Consider the following 22100-nt stretch of genomic DNA (forward strand, 5'->3'; position numbering starts at 1 on the left):
TACCTGAAATTGAATTATCTCTTATCAAACACGAAATGTTTCGTCAACTCCTGCCCGATACAATATAGTCTACAGAGGATAGATACATTGCACGCCGTCTCTCGTCTTCCAATAGCTTCTGTGAATCCGTGTCATGTGAGATGCGCCTAGTGCTAGCGACGCCAAGCGGCAGCCTCGTGTACCCCACGTCATCCAGCAGTACCTCAGGTATCCCGCGATAGCGAATCCCTCAACTGCACCGCAAAGCACGCCCTGAAACCCAATAATTCCACAACCTAACCCTGTATCACAAGTTAACACTGCATCACGGAAGCGTCGCGTCTCTCGCGCTGCCGCAAACGCATCCCGAGAGCCTGAATCGCCACCCAAACAGGTTTCGGCATCTAACCGCGCCCCGCCCCAGGTGACCCGCGGTACGTCAGCCAATCGCGCGCCTGCGGCTGTTTGGCCTCATTACTCTATTTCCCACCTCAATCAACGTAGCAAAGTCGAGCAGAACCGCTTCTCTCGACGCATTTCATCCCCCACGACCCCCGAATTGGCCTCACGAGGTCCATCACCACATTCCTGCGCCGCGCACCATCCACTCCACCCTTGGATCGGCCACGCGACGCGCCATTCCGCCCTTGAGCCGCCCGCCCTCAAGATCCCCCACAGCCGGACGAGACGAGGCCAACAAAGAACGAACCATCACCAAACCCTCCCCCCCGACACCGACGACGACCCCATCGATTGAACCCCGTGTGCGCCCCCGCGAGGCTCCATCGCTCCCATCACAATGGCGGCGAGAAAGTTGCAACAAGAAGTCGACAAGTGCTTCAAGAAGGTGGCCGAGGGAGTCACCGAATTCAGTGCCATCTACGAGAAGATTGAGCAGTCGAATAACCCCGCCCAAAAGGACAAACTAGAGGACAACCTCAAGCGCGAGATCAAGAAGCTCCAGCGGCTGAGGGACCAGATCAAAACATGGGCCGCTAGCAACGACATCAAGGACAAGGCTCCGCTGCTGGAGCACCGGAAGCTGATCGAGACGGTTGGTCCCCTTGCCTGCTACTGACAGAGGCCGAGAAGAACAAGAACACCTTATTGACCGGTCGGGTTAGCAAATGGAAAAGTTCAAGGCAGTGGAAAAGGCCATGAAGACCAAGGCATACTCCAAGGAAGGCCTATCAGCCGCCGCCAAGCTCGACCCCAAAGAGCAGGCCAAGGTTGAGGCAAGCGAATTCCTAAGTGGCATGGTCGACGACCTAGAGCAGCAGATCGAGACTCTCGAGGCCGAGGGCGAGTCGATACAGGCCACCATGAAGAAGGGCAAGAACAACAGCGCCAAGGCCGAGCGCATCGCCGAGGTCGAGCGTGTCATCGAACGACACAAGTGGCATCAAGGGAAGCTCGAGCTGATCCGCAGGTCCCTCGAGAACGGCGGCGTCGAACCCGAACAGGTCAACGAGCTTGAGGAGAGCATCCGGTATTACGTGTCGGACGGCATGAACGAGGACTTTATCGAGGACGAGGAGATGTACGAGGAGCTGGACCTCGAGGACGAGGAAGGCACCTACGGCATGGGCCTGGACAACGAGAAGAACTCGTCCCTCGACACCCAATCCGTGCAGGAGGATCTGACAGCTGACATCGAGCCCCCCAAGCTGTTGTCGAGGAAGGCGCAGAAGGAGGCCGACTCAGCGCGGAGGACATCCTCCCAGACAAAGTCGCCGTTACCTGCTCTCGCTACCCTCCATGCTCCTCTAACAACAATCAGTAACGGCAGCGCAGGCGGCCCACCGATGAAACCAGCATCAGTACCTACACGGCCGGCCGGGGAGGGCCTCAAGTACGCATCAGCAGCAGCGGCGGCCGCCGCGAGCGACAAGAACAACGTGGGTATTGCCCCGTTACCTCCGCCTCCCGGCGCCGCGTCGTCGAGTATATCACCGCTGCCGCAGTCCCGAACAAGCGCGACAAACTCTCCCGCAACATCTCTGATCCAGCCCGCGTCGCAACAAGCCGAGTCCAAACAGTCCACACCTGCCATCACCGCCGCGGAGCCCGAGCCCGTACCTGCCCCCGTTCCCGTGAAGCCGTCCAAGCGATCCAAGGCTGCTGGCAAGCAGCCCGCCGTCCCCGAAGCCACCGAGTCGCCAAAGCGTACGTACGCGAATCTCCCGTACAAGCCCTCAGCTGACCGTCGTCTAGCTCCCCAAACAAACGGTGCTTCCAACGGTGTCAAGCGAATCGAGGAGGCCGAGGAGGAGTGCATCTACCACCTGCCCTCATCGCTGCAGGACCTTGTCGACACGTATGAGATTTCCAGGAAGCGTCCGGCACCCCCTTCGGCACCCTCAACACTGCGCATCATGACCTCTAGTCAAGGAACTTGCCCAGATGTCCAGGACGCCGATGTGCCACGGTCATACCGGCCCGACGTCCCGGTGCCTCCTACAGTGTCTGGTTTCCCCCGCGAGCCCCTCGCTATCTTCGAGGACCCGAGGTTGTACTCCAAGATCGACCCTGACACTCTGTTCTACGTCTTCTACTACAAGCAAGGCTCTCCTCAACAGTACCTGGCAGCCAAGGCCCTCAAGGACCAGAGCTGGCGGTTCCACAAGCAGTATCAAACATGGTTTCAGCGACACGAGGAGCCCAAGAACATCACCGAGGACTTTGAGCAGGGCACGTATCGATTCTTTGACTACGAGAGCACTTGGTATGTGAAACCCCAGTGGCCCCTTATTGTGAGGCGTGCTGACAACATGATAGGATGAACCGACGAAAAGCGGACTTCAAGTTTGCCTACAAGTTTCTCGAGGACGAGGTCTAATGCCTCACTTTCCTTGACCAAGCGGGACAGGGCTTGTCCCGCAGGTAATTCTGGTTGCGCGAGAGAGATGGATATGGAACGGAACGGGATATGGCTGACTGTACAATGGGTTTTTGAGCCTCCCTCGGCGGGTTTCATGGGGAGCACAAGGGTGAGAAAAGGGACGGTATCATGGGGTAGCCTCATCTTTTTTCCTCTTCCCTTGTCCTCGCTTTACAGCCGCTTGTTGTGCTTTTTCTGGGACAGGTAAATGTGCGAAATGGCTACATGGGGCGTTAGCAACCTCAGTGTTTGAGATATGAATATGGAACCTTTCGAGTGTCGGGCGACGCAGCCCTGAGAAACAAGTCTTCACACGTGTGGGTTGTCCCGCTGGTCATGTGTATGTATGCCTCAAGTTGAAGTGTATGGTGTGGTGCATGCGTGGCTTGCTTGCCAGCTAAGCTCTTGCGGCAGGCTCTCGCCTCGTTGAGAACTGTTCCGCAGAGAGCAGTTTGTCAGACGGCTTAACTTGATGGTGGTTGACATGGACCATAGGACAGCCCCAGATTCGGTTGTGAGGCCCGAGGCCCGTTTCGCCGGTGCGTTAACATGTGCAAAGCCATCTCGTCCACATGTGTTGCGCCTCAGTGAGATCTCAGCCCAACGCCCATCTCGTTGTGTCTGTGTGTCAACGTGGCACGTCCTCGGTCTCGATCAAGGTGAAGCGCTCATGGACCGAAGCGTGAAAGTGCATGAACGGCGTGAGATGCATTGCTGCCCAAAGGACAGAATGGGGAATTAGGAGCATACGTTCGCATGATATATCTAGGGATGAGACGAGGTTGAAAGATGAAATTGAACTTGTGCAATTGGGTTTCTTCTTCTTCTTCCATGTGCTGGCCGTCGCTAGTCATCAGCTAGGGATTCGGTCATCAACAAAACATCGCTGCGACTATGTCGATACCATCAGCGAGGTGGCAATGCAGAGTCATCTGATGGGCAAAAATGCGCAGTCCCTTCCGAAAAGAAAAGAAATCGAGCTGAAGAATCCTTGGTGTCTCAACTGAGGCAACTGCACTTGCGTTTGTGGTCTCGATTCCTCCCTTGACCCTTTCTGTTCAATCCTGACTGACAAGAGTATGACTTGATCCATGGCGGTTGTGAACTCGAACCTAACGCTCTGCTTTGGGCCATGGCAAAGTGCAAGCTGTCTGGTTGAAACCAGGGCGGGCGGGACAAGAGAGGCTCCCATGCATTGGCGCCTCTGGTTGCCTTCTTTTGTGACATCGTCATCCATTCATATCTCATCAAGCCAATCGAATCGTCGGCCGGCCGAGGGCTAATGAGGCAATGCTCTCGTTAGAATTCGTCTCACCTTGTCATTGTCGCCGTCCTTCTCGGAGAGGCGGATCCCTTTCCGCGGAGCAACTTGGGACTGCGGCGCAGTACTGCCACTACCTGGTGATGCATCATCCACGAGAGCTCGGAACAGCGAACAAACGCAGAACAATGTCTCCCCTAGCTCCTTTGGCCTTCACCGCGGAATTTGGCCGGGGAGTGAAACGGAACGAAGACAGAAACGGAACAAGAAGGGGCGAAGCCTGCGGGAAACAATTGCAGTGGAGCCTCTAATCGTCGAGGCAGCGGGCGAACCATTGACTTGGGTAGAAAGCGAACCATCCCAAAGCCGATAACTTGCGTCTGTTTGCTGTCACTGCCTCAGTCAGCCTCACTAACACGCCCCAAGCTCCATGGAACGAACGGCACCTCGGCAAGCAGTCCAAATCGACGAACCAGAGGCTAGACGCCGACAACGGCTTTGTCGGAGAGTTTTCCTGTGTTGACTTGCAGGAGCCGGAGATGAACCCGGTAGGTCAGGCAGACGAGACAAGGCGTCCATGGGTGGTTGCTCTGCTTGGTGTTGCTGGTGGTTGATCGCCTAGGGCGTTCTGGTGGGCTGCCTGCCCTGCCTTCTGTGTTCTCGCAAAAGCAAAATGGCTGAGGGATGTCCCGGATTGACTTACATGCGGCGCTCAGCAACGGATGTGATGCAGAGGCAATTACACCAGCCGTGTAAGGTGCTGTAGGTCAACCAGATGAGTGACCGAGAGTGTGGGGAGACGGGGGTGTGGGAGTTGGCGGTATGGCGATGCATCGTCCGTGCCCGTCCGTCGTCTGTGCTCTTGATCCGCTTGAGGTGATTGTCGCTTATTGTTGTTGGCGATGATGTGCCAGTTAGGTAGGTACTGTATTTGAGCATCTTCAGGTACCTGGATCGACTGACCAGAGCCACAGCTCGATCAATCGCAACTCCACCAAGACTTTCTCTGGGCCAGGCAGCAGAGGTAGGCAAGAATCCATGCAGAAGGTGTGCCATTCGATTGGTCGTTGAGCTATCAACAGGGGTACAGTAAGTTCTGTGCGCCCACCAAAGCTTCATCCCCATGGTGTTGATTGAGCCTTGTGCTTTGCTTGTGCGCTATGGGCGGTTGCTGGCCGTGTAATGTCATGTCCCGTGTGCCACATCCTCCTAGTAAGGCGAGCTGTCTATTGGGTCCACTTGTTGTTAATGGATGGCTTTGTACTGCAGAGATGGTCAAATCGCGCGACGGGTGTTAATGCAAAGCATCTAGGCCACCGCATGAAAGTGCATGATGGGCATGACGATGATGATGATGGGAATAGATGGATGGGAAATGCTCAAAGAGAGAAGGGATATTGGGAAAGGCTGTGGTTGCCAGTTGGCCAATGTCAAGTTGGTTCGTTCTTTCCTCGTCATTGCCAAAGGGCAGTGAGAGATGACTAACCCGGGCAAGCCCAGGGCGTAGGTAGGGAGCCTCAGAAGGTCCTACCTGTAGGACTCTCCCTTCTGCCTCGTTATTCTGCCTCAGCCATGCAACCAAAAAAAATTGATTTCGATATCTCCTTTCAACCTGATTCGACGGCCCTACCGCATGTTTGATACTACCGAGTACCGTGTCCTTATGTCAAGGCCCAGTCTTGATGGGTCTGAAAGACCCCATGTCCTTGACCCGCGATGGGGCAGATGGGACGAGATGGATCCCCTAGCAACGACGATTGAATTAATTCCTCCCGTTACCGAGTGCTCATCAATTCAGTCCTTGACGAGGTCGCAGAGACGGCCCTGTTCCCGCTGCGACCTGCGGCAATCATCGTCCTTTCCCCACCGACGCGGATCCAAGGTGACAGCTACAGCTACAGCTACAGACGTTGTCCTTCGACGTTCAACATCTCCCCTGCATCTTCCTACATACCAGCTGGCGCCGGCCCCTGGTCGTTCTGTGCGGCGCAAGCACACCTCATTTTCACAGCTGCGGGCCACGCCCAAGACGCCAGCGACACACCCCTATGTACTCCGTAGGTGGCCCTGAAAACGCCCAGGCTCTTGAAACTGGCTTTGCCTTTGGAAGCGACCGAGATTTTGCTGGTCGCGCACTGCCACTATGTAATCTCTATCTCGCGACGAGTGGATTACCTACCGAATGCACAAACCAAAACAACCTCCCCAATCGCCTTCTGCCACACCCGCATCCACTCCCGCCGCCATGTCTTTACCCGTGCCATCAACCGCCAACGTCAACCGCCCTATCGATCAATTCCGTCAGCCCCATCGTGGCCATGTCATAGCCTCATGGCACCCGCCCAGCCGGTAACGTCACTGGCAACTCGGACCAGCTCTCCCTCGACCTCCGGGCTCTCCCCTCTAAGCTTTCACTTTTGTTGCCTCGCTGCCAATGCCATTGGCCCGGGCGCTACTTACACCCTGTTCAAATGCTCGGGCACATTTGTGCTGCCACAACGCGAGGGCCAAGATAACTCTAGTGGCTAGGTTGCTGCTGATCCTGACCCCGTGCTCTCTTGTCGAGCCCTTGAGTCTTGCTGGCGCAAAGCATGCTCTCATCGCCAGTGTACGCCCACTTGTACCTTGCACCGCGCAGATCCCGGTCGACCCGGCTCTCTGCTTTGTACTCTGTACAAGGCGGCCGGCCCCGTTGATCCTTCTCATGCAAGCAAGCAGCTTCGTTCTCTCAGGAACCCTCTTCCTAGCTTCAAAGTTGTGCATCACCACCTCACCATCTTTTCCTCTTCGGGACACCGGCCTCGCTATCCAAGCCCGGCAAGCGCCTCTCAACTCGGTTTCCACGTTTGTGTCTCGGCGCCCTTTGGTCGTCATCTGCTTTGGCTCTTTCATACCTAGTGCCCGTCCAACCGACAAGTGTCAACTTGGATCACGAGCCAGTGAGTGCCAGATGCTTCGCCTCAGACCCCTGCTTCTTCTTCTCCCCCCCTCGATTCACTCTATCACTGCCACCCTTGTTGTCTTGGCTTCTAGTGGTCGACCTTGTTTCGTCTTGTCGATGTCAGCCATGTCCCGCCCAGGGCCCATCAGATCAAGCGTTGGCTGTGGCTGGGCCTGCTGCATCCCCGATAACTACCTCCCCGAGCCAGGTTCTTGATCCCATATAGTATTCTAGAAGCCTAATGATACCCCTTTGGTCTTGCAGCCAAGAGCTACCAGAATCGGCACCGCATAGTTCTCTTTCAGTTTCAGGGTCATGTTGCCTTTTCCCTTTGTGTATGACATGACTCTTCACCTTCCGCCTCACTAAGCAATGTGCGATTTGAGCCTCACCCTGCCGGCCTTGTTACTTAGCCTACCCGCCCAAACAGACCCCCCCTTCTCTAGACGCCAAACTCTCAAGCATATAACCAGCCTGGCCGCCCTCACTTTCAACTCACTCATCACCATCACCATCACCATCACATCAACAGCATCGACTTCCATGCAGAAAGCCCTACATCATTGTTTGGGGATTTACCACCAAGACAATAACCTACTCGTGGCCTCTTGCATGCCACCATCTCTTACTCTCGTCATCCACAAGCTGCTGGCTCGACCTTTCAAGCACCCGTGCCTCGAATACCCACGTTGACGGAGCCAAGTTATAGCTCCACTATACTTGCAACAGATCAGTTGTTTCTTCAAGGCCTACTGCCACCTTCATCGCCGCCACAATGAGCTACTACGACCAGCAGAGCAACTACTGGTACGACGCCTCGGCTTCCCAAGATCAGGCAACGTCGCCATCTGCGTATCAATACGACAGTTACTCCTACCCCCTTGCCCGGGGCGCCAGCTCTGGGGGTAGTTCTACCGCCTCAACCGTCCCTGAGTCTCCTATGCCGAGTGGTTACTATTACAATGACCCGTCGGCGGTCAACTACTCTGCTCAACAACAGGATCCTGCATATCAACAAGGCCCTGCCTACCTGCAAGACTCTGCCTATCAGGATTCTTATTCCTCAGCCTACTCTGCAGGTTCAGAGGACACCATTGTTCCTCGGGGTGATGGGTACGTCTGTCCCTTATCCACTGCTTTCTCTTGTTACTTGAGCTAACTCGCTGCAGTCCCTCCGGTCAAGACGCTCCTGCTATATGCCTTTACGCTGGCTGCAATGCTAAGCCCTTCAAGCGCACTGCCGATCTTCAGCGCCACTATAGGAACACTCACAATCCCGATTCGACCAAGGAGGCGCACTTTTGCGACTACCCACGATGCACCCGCGCCAGCGAGCCTTTTCGTCGTCGTGATCACTTCCGCGACCACTTGCGCGAGTACCATCGTGAGGATATCCAGAAGCGCGGCGTCATCGTAAACGAAGAGTGGCTCGAGGATCGATACTATGCCAATAACTGGTGGCGATGCCCGCGATGCCTCATCCGCGTCTACATCTCCAAGGACGACTTTGAATGCCCCAAGTGCAAGGGGTCCTGTGAGCCCAAGCGCAAGGAGAAGCGCCGCAGCCGATCTTGAAGGGGGTGAGCAGAGACACAGCCTTGCTCATGCAACCAACCAACCACAAGACACCACAAAGTCTCGCACCTGGTTAAAATCATGATTGCGCCTTGCGCAGCACGGTTCTGCAGCTTCGATATGCTCGCTTCACATCGATACTGTCATCGGTACGGCGGGATGTGCCGGCATGTGCACTTTTACCCAGCCCAGCTCTCGATCCCGCCTCGCAGCTTGGCAATGAGGCTGCAGGAACCCTTGTACATCACCAAGACCGGCACACCACCATGAACGGCTTCGGGCATCAAGGCGTTTTCGGTCTTTTCGTTTACATATTGAACGTCTGCCTACTCGGCATACTTTCTCTTGGCTTCGCATTCCTTCAGTCCATGGTCGCCCACACCACCTTTGCAGGACGCAGCAAGGGATCCTCCCCGGACCTCTCGAAAACGCCCATCCATGCACTGCAGATCCCCGTCTCCACCAGGATAGACAAGGATCCCAGCTCATGAGGCTGACTTGAGAGAATTGTTCTAGAAGCGGGGCCCTGCTGCGGGGAATGTCAAGCGTGGCTGTGGTGTGCACCATCAGTTCTTCCATTCCTTCCATTCTTCTATCGACTTTCCTTTTCTGGACAAGCTTACTGGGACCTGATCTGGGCTGGGGTTCAGCTCAGTCAAGGCAGCGAGATAAGAGGTGTTGTTATTGGCAGTGACATGATGCTGTGACGTTTACGGATGAGATGAGATATGAGATACCCGCACTACTTTAGAGGGAAGGATATTACGGCACTAACTATATAGACGGCGGGAGTTTTTTCTTGTTTATGTCATTGGGTTTCGGATTTGTTTGCCGGGGGCGTGTTGCGTTGCGCGGCGCGCATCTCGTGTGTATTCATTCTCGTGTATGTAGTATTTCTTGTGTGTGGGGCTTCTGGATTACAGCTACAGTACCCAACAATGGCACAATTATTTGACATTCTGTTTCCCGTCCCTTTCGACTTTTACGGTGTGATATTTGGTCATCACGGCATATGGCCCGCCTCATACCCTTGGCTGGGTGTGTAACGAGAAAAGAGACAAGTAGATCCCTGATATCCTTCCCTTTGTCTCCCGTGACACCGTATTCCCTGCAAATGCTTTCCCCAGACTTGATGTCAGTGCCACCATGAAGGCTTCCCCGGTCTGCACTACACAATATCGCGCACTGCACAAACAACCCGTGACCTCATGCCCCATGCAGCAAGCACCCAGCCCCATTGCATGTCCCCATCCCTATCTCCGTCACTCGGTCTTCGCCTACCCCTCGCAGCACTCCTCAATCGGATCTCCATCATAGTCGGGCATCGTACGAAAGTCCGGCCTTCCCTGCTCCCTGCTCCCCCTGGCTCTTGGTCGCCTGCCCATCTTTGACGCCGCAGTCGAGGGTGCGCACGGCATATTGGCCGGACCATTACTGGCCAGACGTCCAACAAAAAGGCTCGGGTGATGAAACTTGAACTCTGGCTGTACCGGTTGAGGCGAACCTGGCTGGGCAGCCGCCGAGTCGGCATCCACCGTATTCATTTCCGCGGCGGCATCTGATGGAGCCTGCATACCTTCATCTGTGTAAGACAGTATTTCAGGGGGCTCCTCGGTGGAGATGTGTGTTGTACATGCGCCCAGTCGCCCTTCTCCAGGTGCCACTGGTAGCTCTATTACATCAGTTGAGACCTCTGCCGTCTGCAAACTCAAGTCGGGCTTTGGTGCTGAAGGCAACTCCACAGCGCTGTCCGGAAACTCAGGTATGTGAAGGCCCAAGTCAAGCTCATATGCTTCAGAGAGCTCTAGCATACTAGTGTCCAAGTCTAAGTTGGGTACTGGATTCGACTCAACAGTTGTGTTTGGGGGCTGTGACATCGGGAGGTCCATTCCTGTCTTTGGCGCTGGAGATGGTTCTACCGCACTGCGCGAAGGTTCGAGTATACTCCAATTCAAGTCCAGGCAGGGTGTTGAAGACGACTCTGCGACAGCCGTTGGGGTTTTGCACATCTGGTCGTTCTTGACCCCTGAAGCCGGCTCCAAAACATAACTCGGGGGGATTGCCTTCTTCAACCCTAGGTCACATTTGGTCTTTTCATGGATCTCTTCCCGTGCTCTGCGATTAATTTCGGCGTAGTCGTCGAAGATGAACTTCTTCCAAATCTCATCCTCGTCCTCTTGCGGTGCTGTTTCTCTGTGTTCATGGCCTGTTTCTTGTCTCCCTTCCTTCGCAACCAACAGTTCCATCAGGTCTTGAGTGTTCGAGGTCCTTCGTTGATTCTCCCGTATTGTGGGGATCGGTTTACGGCTCGGTGTCGAAGATGACTTGCCCAATTCATGGCTTTGATCAGGACCCTTGACAAAGGCAGCCCATGCCTCTTCTTCGACTCTCGAGCAACGGGTCTGCTTGGGAGACTCGGGTTCTATCATGGTCGCGTGCGTGTTTTCGCTTGGGACATCAGAAGAAAGCTGAAAATGCCGACGCGAGCTTGATAGGAGCGAAAGCTCATCGCTTTTCCTACTATTGCCTCGTCGTGCCACCCCGTGATAGATGGTGTCATGAGCCTGCGATCGATCGTCTGAATCGCCCCAGATCCGAGTATTGCGGGGAAATGAACCTGGCTCGTTATACACCGAAGAAGAGCCTCGTGGTTCGGGTTCAGGAGTTTCGTTCAGCCATGAGTTCCATTGAATATCATCGGACAGGGGGTGACTCGAGGGCGGGCCAGTTGAGCCAACTCGGGCGGCGACACTGTCGTTGTCTTGAACTTCGAGAGAGTATATGTCGAACGGGTGTCCGTCTCGAGTGGGTTGAGGGTGATGTATCACAGGTGGTGAAGATGTCACGACGATGCTTCGATCGTGCAGAGCATTTGGTTGCCTCTTTCGTCGCCCCTCTAGAGAACGTCCAATGGCGGCCGCAAGGTCTGAGGACGGAGGCTGCGGCCTGGAGTCGGTTCCGAGATGCTCGAAGGGTTCAGACAGGCGACTCACACTTGGGCGTGATTCAAAGGGGGAACGCGATATTATCGATCTGGGTGGTGTAGAGTGCCATACCCCCAATTCCCCAAGTGGTCCGCGCCGTGAAACAGAACTTCGGACCGAGTTGCTCTCCGTGCTCCAGCTAAGGTCCTGGTCCCCAATTCTGATTTGCACACTATTTCTTGGTCGATGTGTCGGCGGTCTCTCATTCAAGCGGCTACCAAGTCCAGGTATCTGCAGCAGGGTATTGGCTTGGTTGCCTGACAAGTGGCGATTTCCTCTAGAGGTGAAGTGAGCGACGGGTGCCCTTTGCTGCGGGTAGATGGGCCCAAGGGGCTTCTGAAGACGGATACGGCTCCAGTCAGTTTCCTGGAGGAGTTTTCGTCTTTTGGCGTCAATATCGACTTCAGTTCGGTGTTGATTGGCCCATGTGGTTGGGTCAAGGAGCGAGCCCGAGGTCCGCTGGCCTGGCTGTGAGTGGCCGCTGGAAGGAATGGCTCTCTCGTTCGTATCATTTTGGTTTTGCATCAATCGTTTTCGGGGTGACTTGTCTTTCTTCCGATGAGCGGAGGAGCTGGAGGAATTGCCCGCCGGCGGCTCGCGTGGGATGTAGTCAGGGACGAAGGGAACTCTGGGCGTATTCTTCCCAGAAGCAGCCTCTTGTTTCCTGGCTCGGGCCTTGGCAAAGTATTCCTTCTGGCGGGCAGCATCCTTATCCCATCCTTTACGGCGGGAGTGACGGGCGAGAGACCCTTCAGTCCAGTTCATGTCAAGGCGCTTGACGTTGGAGTGGTGCAGCAGGTCAGCGAAGGATCAAGACGAGTGATTGAAGGATGGAAGCTTACAATCCATTGTGAGAATTTCGAGTCTTCTTTGTCCAAAATTTCACGTGAAATGTTGAGAAGGGGCACCTGCCATTCTTACCAGGCAACTGCCGCTACCCATCGCGATCACCAACAAACAACTGGGTAGGTACATAGACCCCTGGGTTCAGCTGGGCATTGGAACCCAACAGAATCAAAAGTTTGTATGGGCATCCTAGCTAATATCCAATTAAAAGATGAAAATTGAAGTTTACTAAGTTCTCAGGGTGGTTATGGAAGCTTCTCCTCATTGGGGTGATGTAAGTGAGTCAAGGATCTGGAGATGAAATAGGAATGCGAATAAGAGGCTGAACTATCTGCAGCCAGTAAACTCGTAACATTTGGGGGGCTCGGCTTTCTCCATACGCCTCACCGAGGCGTTACCCATTGTATTATGATCGAATGTAAAGCCTTCCAGTCAAAGCACAACCAAAGAGAGGCGTGAGAGGCGATGCGATGGTGTTTACACAGTGTCGATAATTGAAACATGCACCGATTACACGGCCCCTGCACAGGCCAACTAAGCTTCAGCAGGATGACGGAGCTCCCTTGCGTGTGGAGCTGCCACCAACACATACCTACCTACAGTATCCAAGCCTGATCTAAACGACACATTTCAACAACGCCGACATCAAACTTACCACGCGTCTCTCCTAATCCGAACTATACACGTGCAGTACTTCGACTCACCATGGCTGACGCCGACGAAAAGGCCCGCCAGGAGAAGATCGCCGCGGCCAAGAAGCGCGTTTGTGCACCTCTCCCTTCCTCCCGTTGCCAACCATGTAGCAAGCTGACCCGTGGTCGTTTCAGGTCGAGCAACTGAAGAAGAGCAAGAAGAAGGGCAGCGCATCCAAGAAGACCAAGCAAGAGGCTGCTGAGACCCCAGCAACTGAGCCAGAGGGCTCCGCCGATGCTCCCCCTCCAACCGACGAGAAGGCCACCGAGGAAGCGCCCACAGAGAAAACCGAAGACAAGCCCGAGGAGACACCCAAAGACGATGCTGAAGCGCCAGGGAACGACGATGAAGATGAACCCTCTTCAGCTGCTCCATCCTTGGCCCAGCAGTCGAAGCTGAGGTCTACATCATTCCGCGCGGGATCCATTCCCCCTGGCGGTGCTGTATCTCCCGGCCCTTTCAGCCCCGATGGTGACACTGCGCCGGATATTTACAGAAAGCATGTGGCCAGAATCGAGGAGCTCGAGAAAGAGAACAAGCGCCTGGCCAAGGAAGCCGCCGAGTCGGAAAAGAGGTGGCAAAAGGCCGAAGATGAGCTGGCAGACATCCGGGAGGACGACGGCGATGGCCATGTCAAGACGGGTGGCCCCGAGGACGGACTCTGCGACAGTCTGGTAAGAGGCCCATTATGCGCATCGCAACATCAATCTGCAAGCCCACTAACACATGTTACAGAGGACCCAGCTTGCCGCTCTGCAGCGTCAGAACTCGCAGCTTCAGCAACAAGTATCGCGGGGCTCTGGCCACGCGCATCGGCCATCCATGTCCCTGTCTACGCCTCCTGCTGACCTAAAGGCTGAGCTTGACGCAAAGTCGGCCACCATCGAGTCGATGGAGATTGAGATCTCAAAGCTCAGGGCGCAAGCTGAGCGACATGCCAGTGGCTCATCTTCTGAGAAGGAGCAGATTACCGCCTTGGAGGATAAAGTAGTACGGGCAGAGGCTGCGGCGGGCAAGGCACAGCGTGAGCTTCAGGACTTGAAGCGCAACCTCGAGCGGACGACAGAGAAGGCCGTTCGAGAAGGTAGCGAACGAACTAGCGCTGAGACCAAGCTCAAGACTCTGGAGCATGAACTCGAGGAATCCAACAATGCTCGCGATGAGCTCGAGAAGAAGGTCGAAGCTTTGGAGAAGAAAGCTACGACTCTCACGACATTGCACAAGGAGCAAGATTCACGATTACAAGCACTGAAGAAGGAGAAGGAGAAGGCGGAACGAGACGCCACCGACTTGCGGTCGAAGCTCGAGAAGCTTGAGAGTGAGAATACGAAACTTCGAAGCCGCAGGTCTCTCGAAGGAGGTGGTGGGCTGGATGACGAGGGCGTTGATGAGCTTGAGGACGAAGAACGCCAGAAGCTTGAGAGGAAGATCCGGGCTCTTGAGAGCGAGGTGCATGAGCTTCGTAGTGGGGCCTGGATTGGCAAGCGACGTGAGCTGGAGGCGACAAGCCCAGGCTTCCACGATGTCGACCTTTCGCCAGGACATGCCATCTCGCCAACTCAGCGGAGAAAGTCTGGGCCGGGCGGCATTGGCGATTTCCTGACAAGCGGACTCAATGCCCTGGCAGGGGGTAACGATGATGAATTCCTTGATGATGATGACATGGACTTTGACGAGGAGGCGTTCCGCAAGGCCCAGGAGGAGGAGTCGAAGAAGCGGATCGAGCGGATCAAGGAGATTAAGCGATCGCTAAAGCACTGGGAGGGGTGGAGGCTGGACATTGTCGAGAACCGAAGAGGCGGGAATGAGGGCGTCGGCGAGATTTTTGATGTGTAAGCTGGTGGGACTTGGACATTATGGATATCATGTAACAGGGTGTAGCTGGGAAAGAATCGTGTACTATAGGAACACCAGGACTGTGTAGGACCTTGATGATCGTGAATGCAATGCTCGGTAGTATCTGGATATATGTTCGGGCTTGTCTTCCGAGACTCGGAAGTGTTCCACAATTGTCGCCTACCCTGTGGTTGTGTCGACCACGTTTTGTGCTCGATGGGAGCTGGATCTGTCTATTAATCCTTTGTGATACTCTCGTGTTGGTGTCGTATTTGGTTTTCTTTTGCCTTTCTCTGCTTTGCTTTGGTTGTAGGAGGCGTCGCGGGCGTATTCCTCGACTTACAGATGTGTAGCCAATTCCGGAGTCGTTGTAGCTTCGGACGCTTTTCCGGAAGGCAACCAGCCAAATCACCAAGACGGGAGATGATTTCTGAGTTGTACGCCAAAGTTGTGCCGTGAAGTTCGCAGTGAATATTCCACCATGGCCACATTCCTAAAATGCTTTCTTTGGATATAGAAGTCGAAAGCCTAGGACTGTCGGGTTAGAGGACTATTCCGGTTCTTTGGTCTCCCAGACCTCATCGGGAGAACCCATCCCTGGCACGGATAATACTGCTAAATATTAAAAGCGGCTGAGTTTCCAGTCGGGATACTCACCTCCGCCCCTCCTGCTGCGCATCGGAATAGCTTTCCTTTCATTCGGGCGGCAAATGCGACAACAAGGTGTCCGCGTCTCGCCCTTTCCCCCGATCACGGCGCGGAGAGCGGGTCCCCCACCGGAGATCCGAGACGGAGAACGGAGATTCGGACGGCGCCGAGCTGAAAGGCCCGGATTAGCGTTTATTTTCCCCCCTCTCCCGCGCGGCGGGGAGGGTTGCCGGGGAGCGGTGTGTTGTATCCGGATTGCGACTGTCAATTGGCTTTATAAGAGCCGAGTAAACAAGCCGACTCCGCATATCCTCACGAGACACTCTGCCGTCCTTGGTGGTGATGGTTATAGATGGCTTTGGACAGGAGGAATTGCCCCTTTCGGAATGCCAACCTCCCCCCGGATCGAGTTTGACCAGTGACGCCCACTGGAATTAGCAACACCCTTGACTGACAAAGCATCGTCGCTTTCAGGCTCGGCCATAGCAACCCCGAGGCGAGAGCGAAACCCAGCTGTCATGCAAGAGGGGAAGGCAAAACAGAAGAGGGCCCGCTTCTGCTCCAAAGCCCCCCCAACAAGCACTGGGGGTCCCACGCGAAATCGACACTAGTGCTAACCGTCGAGGCTGGGCACTGGCTAGAAGTCTGAGAAGCGCCTTTTTCTCTGGTTGCAGATGTTCATAAGGGCGCCCCAGCTCGGTCAGGTCCCGAGGCTGGCATCCCCAAAGGACCCTGGCAATGAAGAAGAAAAGAGGTCTGGGCTACTCGAGGCACACCCTGAAGGGGGAAACGTAATTTTGAGAGCCGAAGAGTCCGGGTTGGCGAGATGTGCACTCCGCCTGGAAATCATCGCGAGATGCAAAAGACGAGCGCAGCTTGAGCTTCATCTGGAAGAGACATTAATCAGAAAAAGGACGCCAAATCTATGTAGCTAGACCCCTGTCGCATCCGTCTAACAAGATCAGCCACGTTTTTTACCTTATTCCCGCTTCTGTGCCGTCTTCGGCGTGTCGCGCCGACCCAGGAAGAAATGACCCCAGAAGGCTAAGAAGGAAAAACCGACGTGATTCCCACTCGGCAGTCCGTTGTCGGATCATTGAGTTCTGTCCTTTTTTTACTCGAGCTCGGTAGAACCCCCAGTTTCTCGAACCATCACAGTTCTCAGACCATCATCATCAGCTTCGAGAAAGAGAACGCGAACCGGAAAAGCAAGCAAAAACAGCTTCAAAAGGATTTGTAAGTCGAATCTCCATTCTCGGATTGGGTTGCTCGCTAGTAGAGCCTCATCGACCAGCCACAAGACATCATCATCTATGCTTTGCGTCTCGTCATTGACCAACGAGAACCACTCCTTTCTGGCTTCAAACTTCACTCCCCCTTCTCTCTTTTTCGCCTCCCCCAATGCCTTTCTCGACTCCGGGAGCTCCTCCCCCAAAGGGAACGCGAGGAAGGAGAAAGAAAACACTCACTGCATCTTCTTCCCGCCGCCGCATGGCATCACTCTCCATCTGCACGGCTCCTCCCAGCGGCTGACGCAAAGGTCTAACGATTCCCCAGCTTTCCTCTCTCTCTCTGCGCCTAGATCCTCACACTAGCTCGGCCCAGACGAGAAAAAAAGCGGCGCCTACCAAACCGTTCCCATCAAATCCACTCCGTCTCATTGGGGGGAAACGCCATCGTCGTTCCCCATATCCCGTCGCATCGCCGTCGCATCGCCGCATCGTCGGTCGGTTTTCCTCTCGGTCGCCGCCTTCCTGCGTTTGCGTCAAGCAGTAACCGGCCACTTCCTCGGTTGAAGCGCTGCACCTTGCACCTTCCCCCTCCCGAAGCAACTGCCTAACCCCAAAGGAAGGCACCTCTCACACGCACGCCCCCCCTGGTCCCCTCGTAGGCCCCTTCCCTCCTCCGACCGTCCGTCGTTCCGCATTACACCCCGCGCCTGAGGTGTGCAGCAAAGCAGCAAATTACCAACCTTGGGTATCCTCAGACGGACTCGCGCCTTCCCCGTTTGCCTGTTGCCCAATCCAAGTTACCGGCGACGACTCCCGAGCCCGGCCTTGCCAGTTGTCTCTTGAGACCCTTTTATATCGGATTCTTCTTTTGCTTCCCGCCCTCTTCTTCTCTTCTCGCCCATCATGCCCGCTGTTGCCCTCGCCTCCGCCGTCCCGAGGTCTCTTCTATCGTCTTCGCTACGCCGTGTCGCCTTTGCTTCTTCCTCTCCGATCGCCGTTCGTCCTATCCGCGCTTCCTTCGGTGCCGTCCAGACCATCTCCCCCTTCGCCGTCCGCACAATGGCTTCCGCTATCCCCAAGATCAAGGTCAAGAACCCCGTCGTCGAGCTCGATGGCGATGAGATGACCCGCATCATCTGGCAGTCCATCAAGGACAAGTTCATCTACCCCTACCTCGACATCGACCTCAAGTACTATGACCTTGGTCTTGAGTACCGTGACGAGACCAACGACCAGGTCACTATTGATGCCGCCGAGGCCATCAAGAAGTACCAGGTCGGTGTCAAGTGCGCCACCATCACCCCCGATGAGGCCCGAGTTGAGGAGTTCAAGCTGAAGCAGAGTGAGTTCCCTTCTATCCCTAGCCTAGCCCGAGTTGCATCTTGCAGCTCTCTGCCATCTCCCCCACCAATCGCCACCCCCGCACACATGATGGGGAGAAAGTGAGGGCAGAAACATGACGAATGAGAGGCTCCGTGATGAACCAAAACGTGAAGAATGAAACCCAGCTGACTTACATGCTCTAGTGTGGCTTTCCCCCAACGGAACCATCCGAAATGCCCTCGGCGGTACCGTCTTCCGTGAGCCCATTGTCATCCCCCGCATTCCCCGTCTCGTCCCTGGCTGGAAGAAGCCCATCATCATTGGCCGACACGCCTTCGGTGACCAGTACCGCGCCAAGGATGCTGTCCTGCCCGGCCCTGGCAAGCTCTCCATGGTCTACACCCCCGAGGGTGGTGAGCCCCAGGAGATTGAGGTCTTCCAGTTCAAGAACGGTGGTGGTGTCGCCCAGACCCAGTACAACACCGACGAGTCCATCACTGGCTTCGCCCACGCCTCTTTCAAGCTGGCTCTTGACAAGGGCCTTCCCCTCTACATGAGCACCAAGAACACCATCCTCAAGAAGTACGATGGTCGCTTCAAGGATATCTTCCAGGAGCTCTACGACACCCAGTACAAGGCCGAGTTCGAGGCCAAGAAGATCTGGTATGAGCACCGTCTCATTGACGACATGGTTGCCCAGATGATCAAGAGCTCTGGTGGTTACATCATGGCCCTCAAGAGTGAGTCTTTCCCTTGGTGCTGCACACTTGTGCGAACTCATGAATTCATGTCGCCTGACACGATTCGATTGATTCGTCACTCGACGTCCTTCAATGATAGCAACTAACATAACTCCCAGACTACGACGGTGATGTCCAGTCCGACATTGTCGCTCAGGGTTTCGGCTCCCTTGGTCTCATGACCTCGGTTCTCATCACCCCCGATGGCAAGACCTTCGAGTCTGAGGCTGCCCACGGCACCGTCACTCGCCACTACCGTGAGCACCAGAAGGGCAACGAGACCTCCACCAACCCCATTGCCTCCATCTTCGCCTGGACCCGTGGTCTCATCCAGCGTGGCAAGCTCGACGACCAGCCCGAGGTTGTCGCCTTCGCCGAGAGCCTCGAGCAGGCCTGCATTGACACCGTCGATGTTGATGGTATCATGACCAAGGATCTTGCCCTTGCCTGCGGCAAGACTGGCCGTGAGGACTATGTCACCACCAACGAGTACCTCAACGCTGTCGAGCGCCGCATGAAGAACATCATCAAGGAGAAGCTGTAAATGTCTTGACAACTTCTCTCCTCCTCCCCTCACCCCCTCTTCACCCTCTCACACATCCCTACATCCTCCTCACTCTCTTGGTCTCTCTTTTCCACCCACAAGAGTCGCCATTTCTTTCATGAAGGATATGAGAATCGGCGTCGGACGTGTTGTTAGTGGCTGGCCAGCATCGAACCTCGGCTTCTCGGCGAGTGAGAGAGCATCGTCTCTCTCGTGGTTGTCGATTGCAATGCCTCGTCAGCTTGCATGAAGTCGGTATCGTCAAGGAGCAAACATGCACATGAAGATTCCCCTGTATGAACACGGGCAACAATGCAACGAATCATGCAGAGTATACCTCCATCGTTACTATGGTATGATAAGGAAACGAAACAAACGGGCTTTGGGAAAAAGAAGGAAAAGGGTTTCGAGGGGGACGGCACGACTGAATCTCGTGTGTCATGTATTGGAAGACAAGCAGGCAGGCAATGTAGATAGAAGACTCCTGGTTGCTCTTGGGTACATAAAGATAAGATGGGCTACCCAGCCCTGCTTTATAGTTTTTTTGCAGACTCCAATCCCTGGATACCGACCTCGTTCTTGTTCCCTGTTGTCCCATTGTGCATACGTACATTATGACACAGCGCGCTGCTCCTAGCCCTCTTGGTAGCGGGAGAAGGGGGTCAGAGGAGTCATACGACCAACGCCAAAGCCAAAAGTAGTGCCTTGAAGCAAAACCATTGGGCCCTCTTGTCCGTCCCGCACCTCTCTCACATGTACATGAGGATGTAGCTGTGCCCCTAGATGCCGCTCGAACGCCTCTTTTGCTTCTTGTGCTCTTGTCAAACTTCGGTATTTGTCCGTAGCCTGGCAGCAAGCCCAAGCAACCCCTGTAAGGAAAATGCAGATGAATCTAGAAATCCCCAAAAAAGCCCACAAAGTTCACCCAAACAGAAACCCCGGTTCCCCTGTTTCCCCCTCCCCTCCCAGTCGTTTGTTGTTGTTTCCCCCCCCCTTCGCAAAGGAATGCCTCGGCTTAAGACCGCACATGTAGATGGATAATGGAAAATGCCCCCCCCCGGGGACTAGCGTAGGCGGGTTCAGTGATGAGAATGATATCCCCGTATGCCCGGAGAGTCTCCGGGTTGTCCCGATCTGGATGGCCCGGCTGGCCGGGTATCCACCGCGGTGTGGAGGGCATGGCATTTGGAATTATGGCAGTATGTACCTTGCCCTGGCAGGTATGTACATGCCGGATGCTGTCCGTGGTTGTTGGTTGGAAAGGTAGTAATACAAAGGCCACAAGCTCAGTCTCTCTTTCATCAGGCGACTATTTTCGCTTCAAGAACAAGACCACCCAGAGAGGAAAAAGAGCAAAGGGCCATCTTTAGAAGCTGATGGCGCGGTACTAGTCATCTCGGGCCGCAGCAGCCTCCTTCTTGGACTTGCGCACGCTGGGCGTTCCGTCGACTTCGCTCTTGCGCTTCTTCTTACTCGGTCGTGTTGACGAACCGCGAGGTTTGTAGCCGGTATCGTCATCGTTCCTCTTGCGCTTGCCTCTGCCCACGGGTGTTGAAGCAAAGTCGGGGTCCTCGTCCATGCTGGCATCCCAGTCGCCGCGATCTGCTGCTGCCGAGGCGCGAGCTGCGGCGCTGACACGTTTACCCCTTGTGCTGGCCCGACCGCCGCGCTCGCCCCGAGTGCCTCGTGTCTTACGTCCTCCAGTGTGACCGCCTTCGCCATCATCAGCATCGCCGTGAGTTTCGCCGTCCTGTAGGAAGATCTTCGGGGCGTGCTTGCGCAGCCAGTTTGTTACGCTGGTTGGGTTCTTCAGATGTGGGTTCGTAGGCTGGTGTGTGTTTGGATGCGCGCGGGGAGCGAGCGTTGGGATGGTTGATTCTGGATCGATGCTGGTGTCGAGCTCGTAGATGTAGTTGTCAATGTCGTCAGCGGACAGAAAATCGGAAGGATGCGATTCGCCTTCAGGGGCCTTCAGCTCGCTGATGATGACCGGTAGGGTTTCCTTGGCATTGCTGTATGATGAGTGCGGCACGCCATTGATAAGGTCTTCAAGTTTCTTTCCTGGCTTTTCCTTTCGGTCCGCATGGTCTCGATCCAGGGGCAGTACTAATGCCTTGGGGTCAGACGAGGGCTCGAGCGAGAGGTCGATCTGCTTTTCGGGGGGGATTTGAGGCGAGTTGTTGATTTCGAGTAATATGTCCAAAAGGCGGCTGTCAAAGAAGAAAGGGGACATGTCAGCGATGATGCGCGCAAGGCTGAGGGTTATTGAGTGATGACCTACTCATTCTCCACGGCCAGGCGCTTCACGAGCGCAGCCGCCTTGTCCTCCTGCTTATGTAGCTCCTCGCCGTCATGCATCTTCTGGTCAAAGACGATGCGCATCTTTCTATACTTCTTCTTGTACGACTTGTAGCCGGCGCGATGGCGGGTGCCGCCTTCGGCCTTGACGGGGGCCTCGTCCATGGTGAGCGGCTCTTTGGACGCGACCGGGATGGAGAAAACGCGACGTCTCAATGGAGATGGTGTTGAAAGATGTGCTTGGACGCGTGGAGGCTGGATGGGGGACTCGAGTTGGCGATGGACTAAATGCTGATGAGAAGCAATGGAGGAGAGAAGG

The 22100-nt window shown here is 55.1% G+C and overlaps 5 protein-coding genes across 5 annotated transcripts; 4 read left to right on the plus strand and 1 right to left on the minus strand.

The window, feature by feature from the left end:
* Nucleotides 1-778: 778 nt before the first annotated feature.
* Nucleotides 779-2818, plus strand: LRP88_02597 (Not1 N-terminal domain, CCR4-Not complex component-domain-containing protein; the record flags this gene model as incomplete). The annotated part of the gene is made up of 4 exons (XM_083239241.1): nucleotides 779-1033; nucleotides 1104-2054; nucleotides 2136-2704; nucleotides 2758-2818. 4 exons carry the CDS (start codon nucleotides 779-781, stop codon nucleotides 2816-2818), a joined length of 1836 nt encoding a protein of 611 aa, XP_083104371.1.
* A 5019-nt stretch (nucleotides 2819-7837) lies between these two features.
* LRP88_02598 (uncharacterized protein) lies at nucleotides 7838-8637 on the plus strand (the record flags this gene model as incomplete). The annotated part of the gene is made up of 2 exons (XM_083239242.1): nucleotides 7838-8175; nucleotides 8232-8637. The coding sequence occupies 2 exons, from the start codon at nucleotides 7838-7840 to the stop codon at nucleotides 8635-8637; spliced, it is 744 nt and encodes a 247-aa protein (XP_083104372.1).
* Nucleotides 8638-13172: 4535 nt separating this feature from the next.
* Nucleotides 13173-14996, plus strand: LRP88_02599 (uncharacterized protein; the record flags this gene model as incomplete). The annotated part of the gene is made up of 3 exons (XM_083239243.1): nucleotides 13173-13229; nucleotides 13295-13834; nucleotides 13896-14996. 3 exons carry the CDS (start codon nucleotides 13173-13175, stop codon nucleotides 14994-14996), a joined length of 1698 nt encoding a protein of 565 aa, XP_083104373.1.
* A 2783-nt stretch (nucleotides 14997-17779) lies between these two features.
* Nucleotides 17780-19483, plus strand: LRP88_02600 (NADP-dependent isocitrate dehydrogenase; the record flags this gene model as incomplete). Its single annotated transcript, XM_083239244.1, has 3 exons — nucleotides 17780-18218; nucleotides 18403-18939; nucleotides 19059-19483. 3 exons carry the CDS (start codon nucleotides 17780-17782, stop codon nucleotides 19481-19483), a joined length of 1401 nt encoding a protein of 466 aa, XP_083104374.1.
* A 1387-nt stretch (nucleotides 19484-20870) lies between these two features.
* LRP88_02601 (IEC3 subunit of the Ino80 complex, chromatin re-modelling-domain-containing protein) lies at nucleotides 20871-21946 on the minus strand (the record flags this gene model as incomplete). The annotated part of the gene is made up of 2 exons (XM_083239245.1): nucleotides 20871-21693; nucleotides 21765-21946. 2 exons carry the CDS (start codon nucleotides 21944-21946, stop codon nucleotides 20871-20873), a joined length of 1005 nt encoding a protein of 334 aa, XP_083104375.1.
* Nucleotides 21947-22100: the final 154 nt, after the last annotated feature.

The sequence above is a fragment of the Fusarium phalaenopsidis genome (genome assembly GCF_050370095.1).
Source record: "Fusarium phalaenopsidis strain FUZ10S chromosome Unknown contig_32286, whole genome shotgun sequence".
Classification (NCBI taxonomy): Eukaryota; Fungi; Ascomycota; class Sordariomycetes; order Hypocreales; family Nectriaceae; genus Fusarium; species Fusarium phalaenopsidis.